This window comes from Diuraphis noxia, unplaced genomic scaffold (genome assembly GCF_037042655.1).
Source record: "Diuraphis noxia isolate RWA-SAM2 unplaced genomic scaffold, SU_Dnox_SAM2 contig0002, whole genome shotgun sequence".
Taxonomy (NCBI): Eukaryota; Metazoa; Arthropoda; class Insecta; order Hemiptera; family Aphididae; genus Diuraphis; species Diuraphis noxia.
In genome coordinates, this window is record NW_028301712.1 from 25329561 (window position 1) to 25352667 (window position 23107).

The 23107-nt window shown below is 29.3% G+C and overlaps 1 protein-coding gene across 1 annotated transcript in view; it reads right to left on the reverse strand.

Annotated features, from left to right (window-relative positions):
* The window catches only part of LOC107171217 (metal cation symporter ZIP8-like), a 43504-nt gene extending 20780 nt beyond the window's left edge, over positions 1-22724 (reverse strand). Inside the window, exons 1-6 of the mRNA XM_089220555.1 lie at positions 22143-22724; positions 7879-8017; positions 7644-7816; positions 1225-1350; positions 1036-1149; positions 228-393 (exon numbers count right to left, since the gene is read on the reverse strand). Of these exons, the coding sequence (XP_089076681.1) occupies positions 228-393; positions 1036-1149; positions 1225-1350; positions 7644-7816; positions 7879-8017; positions 22143-22331 (907 nt within the window). The 5' untranslated portion in view covers positions 22332-22724. The remainder of the gene's footprint in view (positions 1-227; positions 394-1035; positions 1150-1224; positions 1351-7643; positions 7817-7878; positions 8018-22142) is intronic.
* Positions 22725-23107: the final 383 nt, after the last annotated feature.

Consider the following 23107-nt stretch of genomic DNA (forward strand, 5'->3'; position numbering starts at 1 on the left):
TTTGTAGAAAGGTGAATACTTCGGAAAATTGGGAAAATTTTTTTTTGTAGAATATCGTTTTATGAACGTCATGACTTATCTTAAGATGTACCTACCAATCAAAATTTTTTTTTTTTTTAATCTCACGATACCTACTGTTTAATATAAGCGACTGTGTAAAACGAAGCTTCATAATAATATGTAATTAGACGTTGGATTTTATATAAATTGATACAGATTGCGCTTACCGATTTCATGAGGGAATTCCTCGCACGCAATTGCAATCGATATGGATATGCCGGTGGTGACGTTTTCCGAGAACGCAGCGCCAATCGACATACCATCGATTATGTTGTGTAGACTGTCACCGAATAGCACCAGTAAGGCTAACGTCGAAATCGGACTCTTATCATCCTAAAAAGACAAATTCATATATTTATAATCTATATAATAATATTACTAACTGAACCCGTGCACTTCGTAGCCCGTTAAAAATCCTACTTCTTATAGCCTTATAGGTCTCAAACTGTGTGTTAAATTCGTTGCCTGTGATTATGCTAACAGTATATTTTTATACATCTAGATAGATAATTAAACAAAAATTTCAATCGTAAATCTCAAAATGTCTGTCTGAGCACCTCCCGAGGTGGGGACTATCATTTTTTAACTTGGCCTATCATCTGCTCATAGGTATAATATATTAGGTATCTCTGTGCCAAATTTCTTCACAATCGGTTCAGCCGTTTAGGAATGTATAAAGGACAAACAGACAGACAGAAATCCATTTATATACATATATAGATGATTATATTATAATAATACAATCGTTATATCTTAATTATATATACAACCATAGGCACGTGTGTGTGTTATTTATCCTAGGGACATATAGCCAGGTGGGTCCATGGGGTCCGGACCCTTTCCACCCCCCTCCCCCCGCGAAATTTCATCGACGAAACTTTTTTGGGATCTAAGTGGAACAAAAAAAGCTAGTTTTTACAATGACGATCCCCCCCACCCCCCGACTACGTCCCTGATTTATCAATATGAACGTACAATTGATTTATTTGTTGATTTGTGACTGTGACCGTGACCGTGCGATATTTGTTTCATTTCGGTCCCGTTGCCATTGGTAAGCTGTAGTGACGGCGATAGTTCGTCAATTCCTATCTGTAAACCACATAATATTGTATTAATCGTCTAAAGCAAGATAAAAATAAATAAATATGAGATTATAAACCGTGCCTTTTTTTCTTCTTTGTGGAAAATTATACCGGCTAACGTTTCGAGCACATACAATCCCCATAGACTCAACCACATTATAAGAGCCGTGTGTCTGTAATCAGGAAACGACTCAGGTATTTTGAACGCCTGGAAAATTTCGTTTATAAAAACGATTATTATTTCATTATCTATTAACAGCTCAAGTTTTATAAGAATCAGTATTGTATTTTTTTTTCAAAAAACATCAACATGTAACTTTATTAACATACTACTAGTAACTAGTAGTATCAAATAGTATATACCTACACGTCAGGTATTTCACTTTTTCTTTTTTTCATCATGTTCACACATATTACATTCATTGGTTTGATATTTTATAATACCGTGGTTTCCCGAGATAATCAGTAGAAGTGAAAATACGTAATTAAATTACTATGAAATGAGCTATGATTTTTTATAAATTATAAATTGCTGATCTTTCAGTTATAAGTTTATGACCTAACCTAAATGCTATATAATGAAAAAATAAATTTGTTAAATAATTTTAGTGACTACATTTTCAGTAATAAACAATAAATAACAATACGCTATAATAGGTATAATTATTAATTATACATTACAGGTAAACGCATCAATTGTATTTTAAAATGTATTATATTCGAAAATTTAGGATTAACTCAATTTAGTTGGAGTGACTTAGATATTTAAGTTTCCTGACATAGTTGAAAGGTGTATTTTAGCGATTAAATAGAAATTATGTTAACAATATTAACGATCGCATTATCATCTGCTAAAAGCGATTACAATATACTAATATTAATACGTACGTCACACCAGCCCACCCCATTTTGAAAATTGGTGTTTTTTGGTATGCAACCTTTAGTATGACATTTGTATGCATTTGTTTGACCATTCCCTCCATTTGTATGCCACTTAAAATGGAGATATAACAAAAATTGAAGGGGCGGGCTGACGGGATGTCACCCCAGCCCGCCCACCCCTCAAATTTAAAATTTCGCTATGCCGTTCATTTGTACGCCATTTGTATGGATTTGTACGATAAATTTCATCCCTTAATTTCAAAAACTACCCTTGGGCGGGCTGGAGGGATGTCACCCCAGCCCGCCCACCACTCAAATTCAAAATTTCGCTATGCCGTTCATTTGTACGCCATTTGTATGGGTTTGTACGATAAATTTCATCCCTTAATTTCAAAAACTACCCTTGGGCGGGCTGGAGGGATGTCACCCCAGCCCGCCCACCACTCAAATTCAAAATTTCGCTATGCCGTTCATTTGTACGCCATTTGTATGGATTTGTACGATAAATTTCATCCCTTAATTTCAAAAACTACCCTTGGGCGGGCTGGAGGGATGTCACCCCAGCCCGCCCACCACTCAAATTCAAAATTTCGCTATGCCGTTCATCTGTACGCCATTTGTATGGATTTGTACGATAAATTTCATCCCTTAATTTCAAAAACTACCCTTGGGCGGGCTGGAGGGATGTCACCCCAGCCCGCCCACCACTCAAATTCAAAATTTCGCTATGCCGTTCATTTGTACGCCATTTGTATGGGTTTGTACGATAAATTTCATCCCTGAATTTCAAAAATTATAGACGCTTTATTATTGACGCTACTGGTTCAGTAGTCAAAAATTTTCAAAAATTAGGCATGAATAAAACCAAAACTATATACCTATATGAAGCTTTGGTGTATGATGAAACAAAAAAACAAAGTTTCACAGTTTCAAATATGATAAGCGAACGACATACCACACTTGCTATATTCAATTGGTTGGCAAAATGGGTAAGTAATGACGTTCCTCTTCCTAAAGAAGCAGTATGCGACCAATCTATGGCATTGCTGTCAGCAATAGTTCAAGCATTCACTCAATATTCCTCTCTACATCAATACTTGGTGGTTTGTGCTGAATTAACATTAGGAAAACATTCTTCTGACTCATATTGGCTACCAAATTGTTTTGTTCGGACAGATATAGCTCATTTTATGAAATTAGTTAGTAGATGGATTCCATTGAAGACCATACCTAGACGAGTTAAAGAAGTAATACTGCGTACTATAGGTTTAATAATAAACAGCCAATCACTACCAGAAATGTATTCAATAATCTTATCTTTATTTATTGTTGTGTCAAATGAAACAGACGGGACTAATATAAACACAGGTCTAGACACATCTTGTGAGCGCCATAAAAATAATTTAATACAGATGACATCCTCTGGATTTGTAGACATGGAACAACAATACACTAACATAATGGCTAATATTGAATCGGAGGATAATTCTCAAGATTTTCTAGAGGAAGAATATGCATCACAAATGGATGGTCTCAATAACAAAAAAAATCCTTTTCAAAAATGGGCTGAGGATATTTTTAAAAAAAGTCAAGAAAAAATAGAAGAAGGTTGCGGTATAAATGCTATGTATCTACCATCGTTAATACCATTAATTATCAAATGTGTAAATTTACTACCTTTGTGGTCAGGACTGATGATTCCCGTTTTCAAGTATGGGAACCAAACATCAAGTTCCGCAAGTGTCGAATCTAGTTTTTAAAAATTAAAAACTGTTACTTTTAAGGACACTACCCTTCCAACAAACATTTAAATTTTTTTAGAACGTCATATACTTTCACTACAGGGATCTTCACTTTTCCGTTCTGCCTCTTACAACACTACATGCTTTAGTTCAGATACTAACAATGACTCAAATATTGTTTGTAATAATAAATCGCCCTGTTTACAAAAACATAAAATGATAACGGAGAATAACACAGAAAATGATGTTTCCAGTGAGAATTCCGAAGATAACTATATTTTAATTGATGAAAACAATATTAATGACGTCTTGATGTTTAATGAACCATGCCCTACTTCACCAAAAAATAAAAATATTACTGAAAATAATGCTGAAGAAGGATGGGACAGAAAATCGGCAAAACAACGAAAACTTAATTCATATCTAACTCCAAATCCACATTTATCTCATATAGATTTGAACAACTCCCGAAAAATAATATCACTTCCAGTTTTAAAAAATGGCTCGCGGGCAAGTGAAATAGAAAGGTGTAGTATATTGGGTATGGGAAGAGTAGTTTTAAGTAATACATGTGCTTTCGATCATAGGCGCCGACTACATGGGGGCTCGGGGGCCGCAGCCCCCATTGAAAAGATGGAGTCAGGGCTCAGCCCCCATTGAAAAGATTGAGATTTGAATTTCCCAAATCATGTTTACAGAATAATATATCCGAGATTCGAGAACATTGTAAATGTTAAATAAATTAAAGTAAATAAATATTTTTAATTTATTCTGTGTTATACTACAGGTAGTATTTATTTTATCATCATATTTTACATATTTGAATTAGTTTAAACTAGGACTTTAAGTGACTAAAAATTTGAGGGGAACCGTTATTAATGAAAAATTTTGAGTGTTCCCCTGATTTAAAATTTAAGAGGATACAATTAAAAATATAGAAATAAGTAGTCCACTTCCCGCGTCTCTACTCTTTAACCACATATTTAAATTATTTTGAAGAGCAAAAGTTAAGGCTAATATGTAGCAAATTCGGCCCCCATTGGCATTTACAAAACCTGGCGCCTATGCTTTCGATACCATTGCTTCTATATTTATTGTGTCATACTGCGACAGCAGACGATACTCAGCAGAAGTCAATAACATGGAAAATGAAAACAAATTTCTATCATTTGTCTCAACAATTGTAAAAAAAGGAGTAAAATCTGTAACATATAAAGAAAGAGCAGAAATTATTCTAAATAATCTTAATCCAGAAATTAATTCGGTAGATTACGATGTGACGCTAGTTTCTTGTAACATGACAATGGCAACAATAATTAAAAAATTATGTGAAAATATACCGACTGCAATAGATTATATAATATGTTCAAACAGTCAATGTGAATATGCCTTATTGTTTCAAACTCCAATCACGAATATAATTTTTCATACATCACATAATAGTTTAGATGATTTGCAAGACTTTTTGAATGAAAGATTAAGCCCAGAATATTTAATCTGTGGTCGAAAAAATAGAAGTGCAACGCTACCATGCAATGGAAAAAAAACAATAACAACCACCGTATCGCCAATTCATTTGATGATCGAGGTATTAAAATGGGAAGGTAAGAGTAAAATGTTTTATATTTTAGATTTCGAGAAACCCTACCTAACTTACCCTTATTTTTAACACTTAGGAGATGTAAATCAATCAACGGAAGCTGCTCCGCACGTACAGATACGACTAAGTGATATTCCAGAAATCTTACGATACAAAAATTTAACTTATGAGCTACGGGGAGTGTGTAATTATCATAAGGGTCATAATAGACTAAGGACTTCGGTGGGACATTATACAGCTTATTGCAAAAGAGGGGCAAAATGCTGGGAACTATAAGATGATTTAAAGAGCAAATCAATATCAGTTAAAGAAAATACAATTGTGTCATGTGAGATGATTGTATACACAATTTAAAATGTATACATTAATATATAAGAATTTAACATGTAATTTGTATTTGATCCATCATGGATCCATCATATATTTATACACGAGGAGTTGTTAATAATTTTGTTATTTTTATTCTTTTAATATACGAAACATAATAAAATTAAGATAGTTATATATATATATATATATAATTTATTTAATATTTATGTAGTTACAGACATTTCTCCAAAATATATTAATTATAGAGCAGTGCAGTAAATAGTAATAATGGAGGTAAATAGATATTTAAATGTTACGGGATTGTAGAATGAGGAACAATTACGAATGATAAATCCAAACATAAATAGAGCTTTCTATTTCTAATAGATAATATATTACTAGAGTCTAGAAGGGATAGTAAGTTTTATATTAAAAATAATTCGTGGCAAAAAGATTAAAAACAATTATATAATTTAGGTTGTAATTTAAAAAACAAGTAAGTATAGTTAGTTTAAAAAATAATTGTTTGACACTTATTATACGTGTTACTTAGTACAATATTATTTATAAAAACCTTAGGTGATAAAATTCGTGGAACACCGGAAAACCCCAATGGTAGTGTACAAACCCATACAAATGGCGTACAAATGAACGGCATAGCGAAATTTTGAATTTGAGTGGTGGGCGGGCTGGGGTGACATCCCTCCAGCCCGCCCAAGGGTAGTTTTTGAAATTAAGGGATGAAATTTATCGTACAAACCCATACAAATGGCGTACAAATGAACGGCATAGCGAAATTTTGAATTTGAGTGGTGGGCGGGCTGGGGTGACATCCCTCCAGCCCGCCCAAGGGTAGTTTTTGAAATTAAGGGATGAAATTTATCGTACAAATCCATACAAATGGCGTACAAATGAACGGCATAGCGAAATTTTAAATTTGAGGGGTGGGCGGGCTGGGGTGACATCCCGTCAGCCCGCCCCTTCAATTTTTGTTATATCTCCATTTTAAGTGGCATACAAATGGGGGGAATGGTCAAACAAATGCATACAAATGTCATACTAAAGGTTGCATACCAGAAAACACCAATTTTCAAAATGGGGTGGGCTGGTGTGACGTACGTAATATTAATGTTTGATGGAAATTTCAAATTTCAACTTTCAAGTCTAAATAAATTTATTTTTGAAGAGATTAAATAAACGCATTTTGTCAAAAAACTAGTTTGACGTAAAAATTTCTATTTCCCCCGGATTTTTCGTTTTTCCTGATAGTTGGAAAAGTATTAGGAATTTTTCATTTTTTAGTCTTCAAATTACAAATATCCAATTTTTTACCAGAAACCACCCTCGAAATTGAAGATTAAAGTATTTTTATACTGTTAAAGAAATCTCCCAGTACAAAAAACAAAAATATTTTTATCTAAAAAAACATTGTAAACCCAAAACATTCATTGCTCTGCTCAAAATCTAAAATTTATATTCAAATGTTTACGTTATTCTATATTATCACTGCGCAGTGTACATTTTACGCCATATGTATTTATTAATATTATGCTATTTTATGTACATTGACAATTTGTAAACCTTTATTATATTTGTATACTTATATAAATTTACTGATATTAATCAAATATTATTAAAAGTCTTTTTGTTTTTATTTTTATTTTTAAAAGGCTATATTTACAACCTATACATAAATCACAATAAGTAAATTGGATAACAATAGTAACAAAAATATGAATTGATTGGCTTGAGGGAGAAAACCGTCCATCAACAGTACATTCTATTTAATTTGGTGGATTTATATGGAGAAACCGTTTATTAATTTATTTTTTGTATTAGGCAAGGGCGTCTCTTGGCCATTTTCTTTTTAGTCTCCTTGGAGAGTTGCTGGGGATGGGTAAAGATTACATACGAGAAATAAGAGGGTTTTGGTTTGAATGTAGTTTTGAATGGATTTAAAAATCTTACTTCTGGAAGAAGTTGGAATACAGCTGAACTTGATAATGATCCTGTGGCTAAGCCCAAAAGTAATCTCATAACAGTTTTCTTTCGATTCGGGTCATTAAGCAAAGGCCAAAATATTGCACCAACCAGCCCCGATAAACTTATGATGCCAACTGACACCAAACCTCCAATCCAAGCTATAAAACAACAAAATAATTGTCATTAAAAAAATATATTAAAAATGTTCGATATGACTAACCTTCAGCATTCGTAGACCTTTTGGATAGTGGTATTGATATTTGATTATCTATAGGAATCGCCATCGATTTGATAGGATAATTTTCTTCATAACTAACGAACTCGATTGTACATGAGTTTGGTCTCGATGCATTGTCACACTAAAAACACGAAAAATATACTAAAATTTGTTTATTCATTTAATAAATATAGATTATTATAATTTTTAGCAGATAGGTACCGAATACAAAATTATTTCATCAGTACGATGTTTCAGATAAAAACTGAAAAATTAAAATATATTTGAATTAGAATAATATAGAAAAATGTTTTGGAAATTAAGTTATCAAAAGTCAATAAATAAATAAAAATTTTAAATAATAATATATTAAATTTTACTGTACCTAAAAAATGTGTTGTTATTTTATATTATTATATTATTCAAATTCAATCAGAATATCGACACTTGGTAGAATAGATTATACTCCATACATAATTACTAGTTTTTATATTGTGTCTAAAATATTATTACTTTTGCATCTATACCCTCCTCTTAAGTTATATTTATTATTTTATTCATAATTGTGTAAATGATCAAATAATTACATTTAAAAATATCATTACCAAAAAATAATTGGTATACGGAAATAGCAATTATACAGTCAAGTGTGTTCATGTTAAAAAATAAAAACACAAACATTGGTGTGTTTAAATTGTTTCAATCACGTTTAGCACTCGAGCTAATCAAACCAATTACTGATAAATAAAAAATTAAAACTCTTTGTTTTTAATGCGTCGTAATAAGTTGAATGATAACTTACTACTAGGTATATAAAATATAACTTTAAGATAAATCAGTTGTTATTATTAATATATGTCTAGTAGGTAATATACTTAATAGTTACAATTGGACAATAATACTACCATAACAAAATATTTAAATTGAATGTTTTTTTTTTTTAATTATTACCATAAAAATATTTGGCCATTGTTATGCAATTATTTGTAAATACAGTTACGTTTTAGGTACCTCTTCTATTATAATTTTAAATATTCTAGATTACAATGACGTTAGTTAATTATAAGGCATTCGCTTAATTTCGCTCATCGTGGCATGATAATAAAGTGGCAATACCTATAGTAGAGTAATTACAGAGGGTAATAGGGAGGGGGGTTTGGTTATCGTATGCCCCATGAATCCCATGACTTTTTTTAAACTGACAAACCCTTTTTAAGAACTTATTTAACTATGAATATTATTATTTATAAGTATACTATTATATATTTTTTAAAATAAATAATAATACATAAAAAAAAGACTTCCCCATGCTAGCTGTACATAACTAAGATAATAATATTACTTACGTAATAACAAAAATGACTATTTCATATATATATATATATATATATACCGGCTTACTAAGGCATAACAATGCATTTAAGTTTTCAAGTAATTTTAGGAAATTATTTCGGAAACCTATGCATTTCATCGAGTTAAGAACAATTATGTAATTAGAATTTGTTGATCGGGGCTTACTTCCAATGTTATAACCTATAACCTTTTGACTTATGGATCACAATAATGGTTGTATTTGGTAGTGCTTAATTTGATATAATGCAATTTTTGTTTTTTGGGAGAGGAATGTTAATGTTTAAATCCCCCCCACACAAATATGACCAAATTACGCCAATGGATACCTATGATATATAACGTTTAAAAGCAATAATCGTCTTCTAAAAACATTACACAGCATAGGGCTCAGCTGATACCATACCTTATTTTCAACAATTTTGGGTGGTTTCTGTAGTTAATAGTAGAAAATCGAAAAATTATCTATGCTTAAATTAATTAGGTAATAACAATACAAATCAGATAATATTCCAGGTACATTTGATTAACTTTACTATATTATGGTCTATGGGCTATAGCTGTTGATAATTTATTCATCCAAACAATTATACTACATCAATAATTAATTTATATTACTTATTTAGTGGTTTTTGTAATTTTTATGTAAAATTGGCACAAACTAGAATACCTATGTGAAAACACTTAATGTTAAAACAAATAGGTACCTACATACACAAACAGCAATATTTCTCAAGTACTAATATAATATGCAATTCTGACAATATCAATATAATCAAGTTAATATAACACTTAATAATGTGAAATTCAAATGATACACGCTACACCCCACTCGTAAAATATTGAACAATATCGAAAATGGATAAACGTCAGTTGGTCTGTATGTGTTTTAAATGTTTTAAGATTTGACATTTTTCATTATATGGTTGAACTGGAAAAATTAAATATCATTGATGGTATTCTATTGTTGTTGATCATAAATTTCAAAACAGCAATTTATTATAAACCAAGAAATTCAAAACTGTCGGCTTATTAATGTGAATTATGTGATAAATACAAAAAACATAAACGTAACTAGAGAGTGGGCTATCTCTCTACCAAATAATCCAAAGCATCTCAAAATAAATTAATCTTGAAATATAAATTAAAAATGTATTGGTAAAGAGGTTTGTGTTTACTTTATAAAAAGATTAAAGCCCAAAGGTGTAGGACATTGGTAAATCATATTATTATGAAGTTAACCCTAAGCTATCCTGTGCTTGTCGTATAGGTAGTTTAGCTTAACATTATAAATTAATCTGAAAAATTGGCTCTTAAACTACTCCCTAAACTATTTCGTAGTCGTTTAGTTCTGATATTGAGTTGTACTTCATCTAATCATCATAGCATGCGGGTTATCAACAATTATGGTTTTACAAAGATTTTAGCCTAAGTATTTAGTAAATAACGCACCTATAAAAACGTATTATTCACGTGACGAACGTGAGCTGTTTGGTCGACGTAGACATGAGTTGCGGTAACATGTGTTAATATTTGTTATCACAATCACATTGCAATACTTCGAAATATTAATGTATTAAAACTTGATCCACTTATGCATGTTAGAATATTTACATGAAAATATAATTTTTATACCTTTAAAATATTAAGAAAAAAACTGAGCTGTTAAAAATTGGACGGTTAAACTGCACACATGCTAAAATCAGCGTTAGTAAGCAGTGTAACTCTACCTATAACGGCTATAATTATTATATGCACCGTGAGCATTATGTTTTAATTCACTTATTTAGAAGGTAAAAATGCTACCCGGATAGATATACGTAGGAACAGGAGTGAACCTCACATATATACGGAAGTACCTATTATAGATAACTAAATATTGTGACTATTCTTAATTTATACGTTTAATGTTATTATAATTAACATTAAACTTTATTATTTATAATTATTATAATTTAAAATCAAATAACAAATACATTATTGTTTATCAACAATAAAATATATATCAACTTATACTGTATTTATGCCTTATGCGATCCATACAAACGATCCTTCTTATTCGTATTTACTATTTAAGAATGAAAATGAATATTCGTATAACTTAGGTATCTACGTACAATAATACTAGAACTACGTAAAATGTGTTATTAAAATCCATTTAAATTATCGATACAAGAAATGGACAACTTTACTGCGAAGAAAACGAAATTACAAATCATGATTGACGATCGAACAAAGCCAAATCTATTCATGTGAATTCTTTGGTTCGTTGACTATTCATATTCTATTCGAAGACATACACCACCAACTGAGAATTTATATAAAATCAATATAGAAACATATTCTATACTCAATGTTTTCCATAATCAATCAGAATTAGCAACGGAATAATAATTAAAATATCTGCTGAAGATATATTATTACTTATTAGACGCATAGATTACGTATGCCTTTTTTACAGGTGAAAATTTTTAATTGATATTACAATAGTGTTTTATAAAATGCGATTCATCGGCTGTGAAAAATAAAAAAGGGAACTACTTTCTGCTCAATAGTCAGTATCGATGTTCGAATAATAAAATAAATAATGTAGTTGTCTAAACGTCTATAGCAAGCAGTAACTTTACAACGGTTCATCGTTGCTGTATATAATACAAGAAGATATATATATCAAAATCCAAAAAACCCGTTGGAATACTACATAGGTATACTTTCTCCTACTATGTCTATACTAGAAACAAGCCTAATGAATTCTCGGGAATTAAACTTCACATTGAAAACTGGAATTTGTTTGGTAGTCAGAAACAGCGTTAAAAAAAACCACCTCCTTGAAAATACTTAACATAAAACTGTATTGAATTATGGTTTGCTAGGAGAGGAACTACAATACTAATACCTCGCCTATGTTACACCAAAAAAAAAAAAAATCAAATCTAATCTAATTACGATAAACTTGAAATTTATCACCCGTTACCGAATACATTAGCCATCTAACAAATAATAATACAAACAAAAACGCACCAAACTCCACGCCTATAATATCACAAAATCAAACAAAAAGGCATTTTATGAAATTATCTTGAAACACTTTTATTTACCTGCCTATATAATATAACTTTATCGAACTGAAAGTTTAAGTAATTTTTATAAGCCGTATATTTCTAGTTTAAAGTAATAATGTACCGATGCTTTAATCAGTAAACACTTCAAATGAAAATGAAAATTATTTTGAATTTACCTACATTTTCTTCAGTTCTTTCAAAAATACAACAATTGATTAAAATCTAACTACCTATTTAAATAAGTAAATGAATATAAAATAATGTTGTAAAAAAATATAATATTAATAAAACGCATAATAGATACAGCAGTAATATGATATATTCAGATATTCCACCGAAGTATGTTTTTAACTTACACTTAACTGTTAAAGAAACTTCTCTTTTTGTAAGAATATTATAAATTATCATGCTATTTTATTTTCCATCAGCAATTAAAAATTAACACCTGCAGTCTTGTAGTAATTTATTGTTCTTAATTAATGACATTTTTAAATAATAATTGCAATAGAAATCGATATCGATTCTCTGTTAAATTTTAGCGTTATAAACTATGTATTTTCGATTATTATATGCATATCTATTCGTATAGAAGATATAAGTTGAGATACACTTGGACAAATATTAAACAAGTCATAATAAACTTCTGTCATTGGCCAATATTCAACTCAACATTTTTATCTGCATGTCGAAGCCTACCATATTTTTTATTATCCGCTATTTGATGGCGTTAAACATTTCTGTATGTGTACGATGGTCTAGGTAGGTGTTAAGCAGCCAGTGGATAGACTGATGGCCAACACTATAACCTTGAACTCGTCGTTGGCCGACAACAGCAATGTCAAAACGCCACAGAAAGCATGGCAAGCAGGTATATAATAATATTAAACGAAGAAAATGTTAGGTTCTGGGCTTTAGGGGATTTCTTAGAAAAACGAGCCACTGTAGATAGGAATCTATCACATTTCTACAAGTAATATAATAACCGTTTCATCCGATTCACTGTGTGTGAATTATACATAATATAAAACTCTTTATAACGAAACTCGTTATACTGAAAAATTCTATATTACGTAAATAACATTAAGTTAATTTATAATGGTTGGTTTGATTTAAAACCTATTAATTACTCTTTATTACGAAAACTCTCAGTAACGAAAGAAATAACATGGTCCCTTCAGATTGGTTATAGAAAGTTTTCACAGTATTAATTTACAACAAAATATTAGCTGCGGAATTGTATTCGGAAAATATTTTCTTACTATAATACATAATTAACTACAGGTATAGCTAAACAATAAATATTAACATATTTTTTTAATAATTAATAATAAATCGTTAGTATATTTATACATCTATATATTACAACCTAGTACTTATAGACTATTATTGCAACTAAATGTGTAATAAACTAATAATTAATGATGTACAGTAATATAATATATATATATATAACATTTTTTTATTTTTAGTTATAGTTTATCAAAAGCATAACGTTCGTACAATACAAATATTTTTTAATAATGAGACAATTTTTAAATAACATATAACAGTTTAATATTATATACAATATTAAACAGTGGACCTTACTAATGGTAAAAATAAAACATTGTATTATATAATTATTTCGTTATGATTGTGTTAAATATAAAAATACATTGATCAATGATACTACCATACTAAAGAAATATCGTAAATTAAATCTTTAATTCTAGAATTACGAATATTTTCTCTAATCTTATTGATTTCATTAAACCTAATGACTAATAGTATAAAAAAATGACCTCAATAATAATAATTTGTGCATGATTTATAACAGCATGAGGTTAATGTTATAATTAACCTCAAATTACTAATTCGATATATTTTTAACGTTTATCATTCTAAGGTACTCAAAAAGTCAAAAGTAATATAGAATAACGTAAATCGTTATCAACTGTCTTAATAAAGTTATTGTGTATATCAATTTGAAAATAAAGCTGTATCATTATAAATGAAAATTATTAATCATCACACAGAGCTACCTACAAATAGAAGAATCAAATCCAATCATAAAAGATACTTAAAATAAGAATGTAGGTACATATTATTTTCCTTCAAATTTAAGTTAATTATTTAGGTATTAATAGGTATAGGTTCAGTACAATAATTAATATACAACTATTATTAATATACATATTACATATACAATAATCTCCATATAATATTTAAAAGACACATAGAAGAATTATTTGAGTACAATGAATGATTTTCTATTTCCCCCAGCACATGCTATTGCTTATCATTTGTAAATTGTTAAATTCATACGAGTTATGGTCATATTTTAAAAGTGAATTATTCTTTCCAATGGTTGAATAAAGTTTTGAATTATCTTTATACATTTGAATATCGTAATATTATTATCATGGATAAAAATACATTTTTAATCAAACTAGTTAAATCCAAAATTGGTTGAGATTTTCTTAAAAATAAACGTAATTTTTCTGTGAATATAAAATAAACCTAAAGTATATTTTATAAAACATTCAATCAAATATATTATTTATGAAACGTTTTTACTGCCTCCAACCAAATTAAATTATTAAAGAAACACATTTTATAATAAAACAAAATAGTATATTCTAAAATGAAACTAACGATTTGTCTTTGCTAAAAATCTAAAATATTAAAAAAGTTATAAATATGTATAGGCGTGCGCACAGGGTGTGCCGTGGCACACCCCGCGGCCCGTGGCTTTTGTACAAATTTTTATTCATTCGGGGACTTAGTTTAAATTTTAAGCTACAATTGATAGTAAAAATTAGAGAAAATAAATTAGACGCTCGACGCTCTAACAAAATATGCTAAGAGCAGTAAGAGCTAATGTATGATGTTAAGAACAACTTTAGGTAACCAATAATTCAAAACAACCAGTAACCACTAACCGCGACAAGTGGTTACTACCAAGGCGTGTATTGTGTGCACGGTTTAAGATAGTCTATCTTAAACCGTGATTGTATGTATCAGTGTATCACATTGATAGTAGAGAAATTCGAAATTTCTATTATGTTGATCAATGACAGGTAAAACACGTGCTCCCGACGCTCACGTATTTTGTTTTTGTAATTGTAATAAACAATAAAGTACTATACACTCAGGAGTTCAGGTTTATGAATTGTTCCCTGTTTTTGTTTTACTGTTGATTTTATACACTATATACATAATTAAGTACGAGTAAGAGTATTCGCGTTTATTTTAAATTGTGTGCATATTGACTATTGAGCCTTGAGACCCTTGAGTTCTATGTGCTTAATCATTAGACTTGTCAGGAGTAAAAAGAAAAGGTCTGGGGAGTGCAGAGAAACTCAGAATTAAGATAAATAAGAAAAAAGAGACTGAACAACTACGTGGTTCTCTGGACAATTTTACTGTCTAAACTACGGTCAACAATGTCTCAAGAACGATTAGAATCGCTTTTATTTTTATTTGTTGAGCAAGAAATGACCAAATCAGTGGATTTTAATAGCATTATTGAAGAGTTTAAAGTTTTGAGTCCTATACAAAGAAGATTATCATTATAATATTTTTATTTTTTATGTTCACTGCCTATTACTAAAACTTAGAATAATTAATAAATGTTTATTTTAAGTTTAGTGATGTATTTTTATTTATTTTTAATATTCTAATGTAGTTTACTAGCCACTAGGATCCAGTATCCACTAGGTATATACTATATGGTAAAAATATATCTAAATGTTGTGAAGCACAGCATTTAATCAATAAGAGTTTTTATAAATTGATATTTTGCATTAAATTTATCCTAGGTTATATTTGCTTAGGCCCATATTATATGGGCCATATAACGGAAAACGGCCCAATTTTCTTCATGGTACACCCCGTGGCCCGTACAAAATTCCTGCGCACGCCTATATGTAAATATGCATAATATTTTAATTATGATATAGAAAACTGATTATGATCTTACCTTTAGGTTTGGTAATGAATCAACTGGCAAGTAAAAACACAAAATACATAAACCACTGAACACAAAATTGCTATTTTTACGTTAATAAAATTGAGACGACATGTGCGGGCTTGGTAGGTATCTTTACGTCTTTATGAAGATCGACGCGATCGACGGTCGAACCCGCATATTAGGTTGTATCCGTTTTACTAACTCATATAGGTAGTAACTATAAATTATACTATACTAAAATTCACGTTCAGCAGTTTCAATTTTGTGCGATTAGCTTAAATATTATAGTGAATTGGCCTATTATCAAATTTAAATTTAAGGAAATTATTTGTTGGTTTTTTTAATTTGTAAGTGAATTATGGGCATTTTTAAATATCAATATTTCACAGGTACTCATTATTACTCCCTTAAAAATTATAATACTATAAAAATTGAACGAGAGAAGGAGAACTGCACAGATTTAATACTCTTACCTTTATATTTATAAGTGAATTCATTCTAAGATTTAAGCTAGTCGCACAAATTTAGAACTACTAATTCAATTTAAAAAATGTACATTTTGGTATATTATTGATTAGTATGAGGAATACCTACTACCTACGACATCCTAAAAAGGCCCATAGTAAATAAAAATATTATTCCAATCTTTAGAAGAAAACTAAAAATTAGTTTTTGGGAATAAACCTACTAATATATTAATTATTACCTCTTCAAAATGCTTGCAGTATTTGAGTTCCTGATCTCACCTTCAGCCAAACAGCCAAGCATCAAGATATTATATAGTTACATTTAAATTTTAAAGTATTTATTTATTTTTTTTTTTTTTGGGGGGGGGAGGGTTCGATAACAATAAGGGCCATTAGCCTGTGGAACTGTGGGGGAGGTAACTGTTGGTTTTGGTACTCATTGATGTTTATTTTTGGCAGAATTTCGAATGGCACCCGTAGGTTTCTGCCATGCCGGGGTGGGGGGCGGCGGCCTCTTTTTCCAGACAGCATGAACTGCCCGGAAAGCGATGCCACCAATGACCGGGATTCATACCGGCGATAGTGCGCGTCGCAACTGACGCCTTTATCTACCCAGCTACTACACGGTGTAGTATATTACATATACTATATATATACTGTACATATACTATATATACATATTATGTATATTATATATAGTGTAGTCTACACCCCCTAAGGTATTTATGTTAGTAATAATTTATAAATGAAATACTGAAAAGATACATTTCAACAAATTAATATCAATTCATAAATACCCAATTAGAAAACTTTTAACTTAGCTACTTCGACAGGTACGAAGTAAGATAAATATTAAGCATGCGTACCTAATCACACGTTAAACCAATTGTTTAAATGTGTATCTTATGAAACAATATTTTTATTTTTACTCTTTTTTTGCTTTCTTGTGTATGTAATCATAATTTATTTGAACTTAATTTGATAAAATATTCGTGTATGATATTAAAATATGTGTATTAGCATTAGCATGCACTATGCATTAGCATGCAACATTTTCAAATCTATAAAATATTTGAAGTACCTCTTGGAAGCAGAACAAATTACTAAAATTTTAAATATACCTATGTAGGTATATATGTATAAGGTTTATCTTTATATGTATAAACCTAAAACGTATTCAACAATAGAAACCACTGCAATATAAGCAATGAGCATTAAGCATTCCGATCATATTATACATTTTAAATGCTTATATAGTATATAAGTATTATACCTACTTAGCTTTTATATGTACACATTGCAAACATTGTGCATCGAAAAACGAAACAAAAATAATTATTATCTATAGACATTAAAAAAATGCAACGACTGACCAAAGAAATCAATACAATAAAAAATAGATAGCAATTTGATTCTGTTGCAACTTACAATATAGTTCGTCAAACAAAAATAAATCAGTCTTTATTCTAAAATAACAAAATAAAGATATGTACCTACTTACACTGAACAGGTCAAATGAATCAGAATTTATCAATGTATCAACATGACGAAGTATTTATTTAATATTAATATGGGCTTAAAATTGTACAGTATAATTAGTATAATAAAATTGTTTTTAGTTTTTCAGTGTAATTATTAACGTAGTTTATAAAATATATGAAGATCTTGTATATTTTATAAAATGAGTATTTATTTTGTGGTTAAAGAGGCAAACATATCATACCAAAGTGTTATAAATGTCGAATTATAAATAATATTTATACAGTTCTTATAATTTTATACGATTAATTAATATACAATATTATTTTCATAAAACGCACGAAATATGCATTCTTTCTCTAATTTCTATCATATTGATATCATTGCTATCAGAACCACCCTCACTTAAAATATATATAAGTAAGTTTCTTTCAATATGAACCATCAATATTATTTTAAGTTAATAAATTAACGAAAAATAACTTAAACAATTTCGAATTAAAGTTTAAAAATTAAATCAACAATAACCATTCATCACTTCATCAGGTACCTACATTATAAACGGCGACTGTTAAATGTTCCTTTTTTACGAATAAAAAAAATAAATTGCCTGTTTAGATATTTATAAATAAATAATAGTGGCTGATATATCGTGGTGGTTCCATTCAGTCACGAAACATGTTCTGAGTGCAAGAATCAACTGGTGTCAATAGTTTCCGGATGGGTGACCAGCCAGATTTTAGTGATAAATCCTCGCCACACATTCACTTGTTCTAACCAAAGATATTAATGGCCATAGTTGATCAGCTTTAGGTCAATAAAAGAACAATAAATAACTAATAATCATAATCATAATAACATCTGAATTATGTAATTTATACCACCTTTCTAGTCTTAAATATTAAAAGATAATGTATTAATATCTGATTCACAGCCATAAATGAAATAAATACACAAATAGTAGGTCTTTAATATCAAACGATAAATCATAAATTGTAATAATAATACAAATTTTTTAGACTTTTAGTAGTACATAATCGATACAAATTACAAAATAAAACAGACAAATAATACGCCGTCCTATAATTAGATAAATTGTTATTATTTATACTTAAAAGTTAAAATGGCTATATGAAATTATAAACTAATACAATTATTAATGGATTAATATTTAGGTATACATTCGAGTGGCAGAGCCCACGGTGACGAGAATGAGAATATCATATTATTATATATATTATATGGTATATAGTTACTGATCTATTTAAAGTAAATGACAAATATATACATATGTCTAAAATCTAAATATATCTAAAAACTTTATTTTATAGTAGGTACTCTATACACTCAACAGTCTATAGTATACCAAGTATACTCTTATAAATTTATACGTAATACGTTATAATTCATTCAAATTTGACTTAATAAAAAACGATTAACATAGACTTCATTCATCATAAATTCTTTAATGACGGCTACTATTATTAAACTGTCGCATCAAATTGCAACTTTTAGCATACATTTATTTATAGTTACTCTTTTCTAATAACCTATCTCATAAAACCTATATGCACATTATTGAGTTTCCATTACAATTTTTACCATAACATCATACATATTATTTTGACTTACACAACATGTAAATAGTTTTGAACTGTTTTATAAATTGTATGTTCATTAACTGCATACATTTTAACTTGTACAATACCTAAGTATGGATAAAATTCAAGTCCAACATCATATAATAAATTACTTATGAACGTGGGCCTACAAACATCCGATAACCAACAATTCTTATACAAACAATAAAATTAATCATAATATTAAAGTTAAACACTATACATCATCATTTTAATAAAAACAACAAACAGAGCGGCGAATTAATTTTAAAGAAAAAAAAAACAAAAATAACACAATTTTCAAAATGTGACAATATAGTTGGAATACATATGTATAAGAAATAATAAAATAATTAATCCAAAAACAAATTTGAACTTTTCAGTAAACAATTTTACGGTATTTGTTACTTTTACAATTCAGTTCATTATTTTACTGATACACTTGGTTAAAATATTTTTGTTTAAGTATAACGTATTATTATATTTTTATATTAACTCTATATTTTTCCTATCGAAAAGTAGGGAGAGAGCGAACCCGAATCGTTTGTATATAATCCGATATATTTGCACGCTCCATAATAATAATATATACCTACTCGCAGCATACATCTATAATATATAAATGTAAGGCTATGTATATGTATGTTTATGTACTTAAATATAATAATATAGCCTTATGTGATCATGCCTATTATATACACAATATAATATAATATGCATTAAAATAAAATATAATATTACCATTTACATTTTACATAGTGCCATAGAGTGACACAGACAGTAATATCATAATATTTTATACATCTATATGTTGTAAATGATGTGAAAATGAATTTGTAAATTTGTGTCCGTATACTATATAGGTCCTCCCGACCACTTACGGACATAAAAGGATTTTTGAAATTGTATTTATATGGGAAATATAAAAAACTTAATATATTAATGTGCATAATTTTTTTACCGATCTTGAAACATTTCTTCTTCCGAATGACTAAAATCTTATATAAAATAAAAGTTATTTCACATTGTTTTTATTAGAATATGTAATTTCTGTGAGGTTATGTAGGCACTATTAAAAATCATATGTATACCCTGTTAACGTACTTATAAAAATAGATTTACTTTAGTTAAAATATTTTTGTTTTGTTATTATTTCTGAATTTGTTCTAAATTATTCCTAACTATGTAGGTATCCATGTATCGTATGAAATGTTGATTAAGGTTGTTTTGGTTAAATTTTCAGCATAATATAATCGTGTTTCGCAATTTAATTATATCTTACGGCTAACACATTTTTACTCCAAAATCCGGATAGGTAGTTTGTTCTTATTCATAAGCCTAAAACGCTTTAAAGTTTAAAGAAATACAGAAAAAATATCTGAACGAACTACCATTGTGTAAATATAAATATTTATTGTGCATCAATACTCTATAGTCAAAACTCTAGAAATTTTATGGTGCTACATTTCTAAGTTTATAAACCTAGTCGCACTCGATTACTACAATTTGATAAAGTACAATAGTCAATGATAATTTATATAATGGCTTAATTAAAATAAGCGATTAATAATACTTAATAAATAATAATCCTAATGATATATATTATGATATTAATTCTTATCTATCAGCTGTATATACAATATAGTCATATGTACCTTTCTACCTATGTCCTATAATTGTACAATTATTATGACATCTATCTATTTGAAAAAACGTAGTTTTCAATATAAAACTCAAGTATTTGCATTGTTATAGATTTATAGAACAACACAAAAGTTACGAAGAATGAAAAAATAAATAGAACTAAAAAATAATTTAACCAAGCTATTATTAGAAAACTATATTATATATGAACTCAAATTGATGATTACATCTTATAGTTTTATAAGTACTATTTTATTTGTGATTTAATATATATTTGAAACAGAATACCTACTGAAGATAAGTAAAAGATAACTCATTTGATATGTTAAACGAAGCTTTTAAAATTAAAAACACAATTATTTAGGTATTATATACCTACCTATATACATGTTAGGACTAAAACGCTTGTAACACACGTAAAATTTCATTATAAAAAAATTTCGAGTGAATATATTCTACATTTTTATCAATATCAAAATCGAATAAACACTAGGACATATTATGCTACTGTAATACACACAGATAAACGTTAGATTTCTATTAAGAATTAGTCAGCATTTGTCTTGAGGACTTGCTGATTTTTTTTACAGTGGGTTGGTTAAACACAATACACATAAGTATATAGTGGGGGTTTTTGAAAAATAAATTTAAATATTGACATTATTGAAGATATATTAAACATGAATCGACTCACATTCGACTGATAGACGCAAAGCCTCGGACTGCCAGTTGAACCGTCCATAGAATTGTCCATTTTCGTACACGACGGCGTCAGAGACCACACTTTCTGCCAGCAATTATCCATAGCGTTCGGGTCGGCCAAACATGTAGACCAGAACGATGAGAACCCGAAGATCACCAACGTGATATGAGTTGATGCCATCTTCTCGTATTATTAAGTTCGCAAATAGGTGTATGTTAAAGGGGAGGCGATGCAAGTAGGTTATTTTCTTTTGAAAAAGTATAAACTTGTAAAATTATTACAGACGTGAGGAGCGGATAGTATAATACAAAACGGTTAAGTAATACGATGGTGAATAACAACAACGTTTATAAGTATTGAAAGGTATAATGGTTATACGTAAATGAATATATAAAAAAAATTATATTTTACAAAAAAAAAAATTGAATTCTAGCAAATACGCCAGGTACAATACGTACACTCAATGCGGCGGTAACTAATTAATATTATTATTAAGATTATGTTATTGTTTCGAATCGGACCGTTTTTTGCGCCGTCTGTTTCCCTGGTGACTGGCCATAACCAACTGAGTGCATGCGTTATTGCGTGTGTGTGCGTGTGCGTGTGTGTGTGTGTGTGTGTGTGATGTGGACTGTAAGTAGTAGCGACGATGGCAGTGGTGTACGGGAAGGAGGAGGCAACAAGCCACCGATGTTCCAAAGTCCTGATAACAATATTATGTTGAATCGAACACACATATATTTAAGTATATATTATACCGCGACAATATATTAACGCGTGGCATAAATTATAGTACATTTTTATCGTTATAATTCAAGTACCTATAGTGCGACGCACATTTAAAAATACGCTACACTAGATACCTGCATGTGTTGTCTTTATGATTCCGTTTTACGTACAACATATTAAATGCACATGCCACTGGACCAATTTTGTGCTGTTAGCTTTAGAATTTT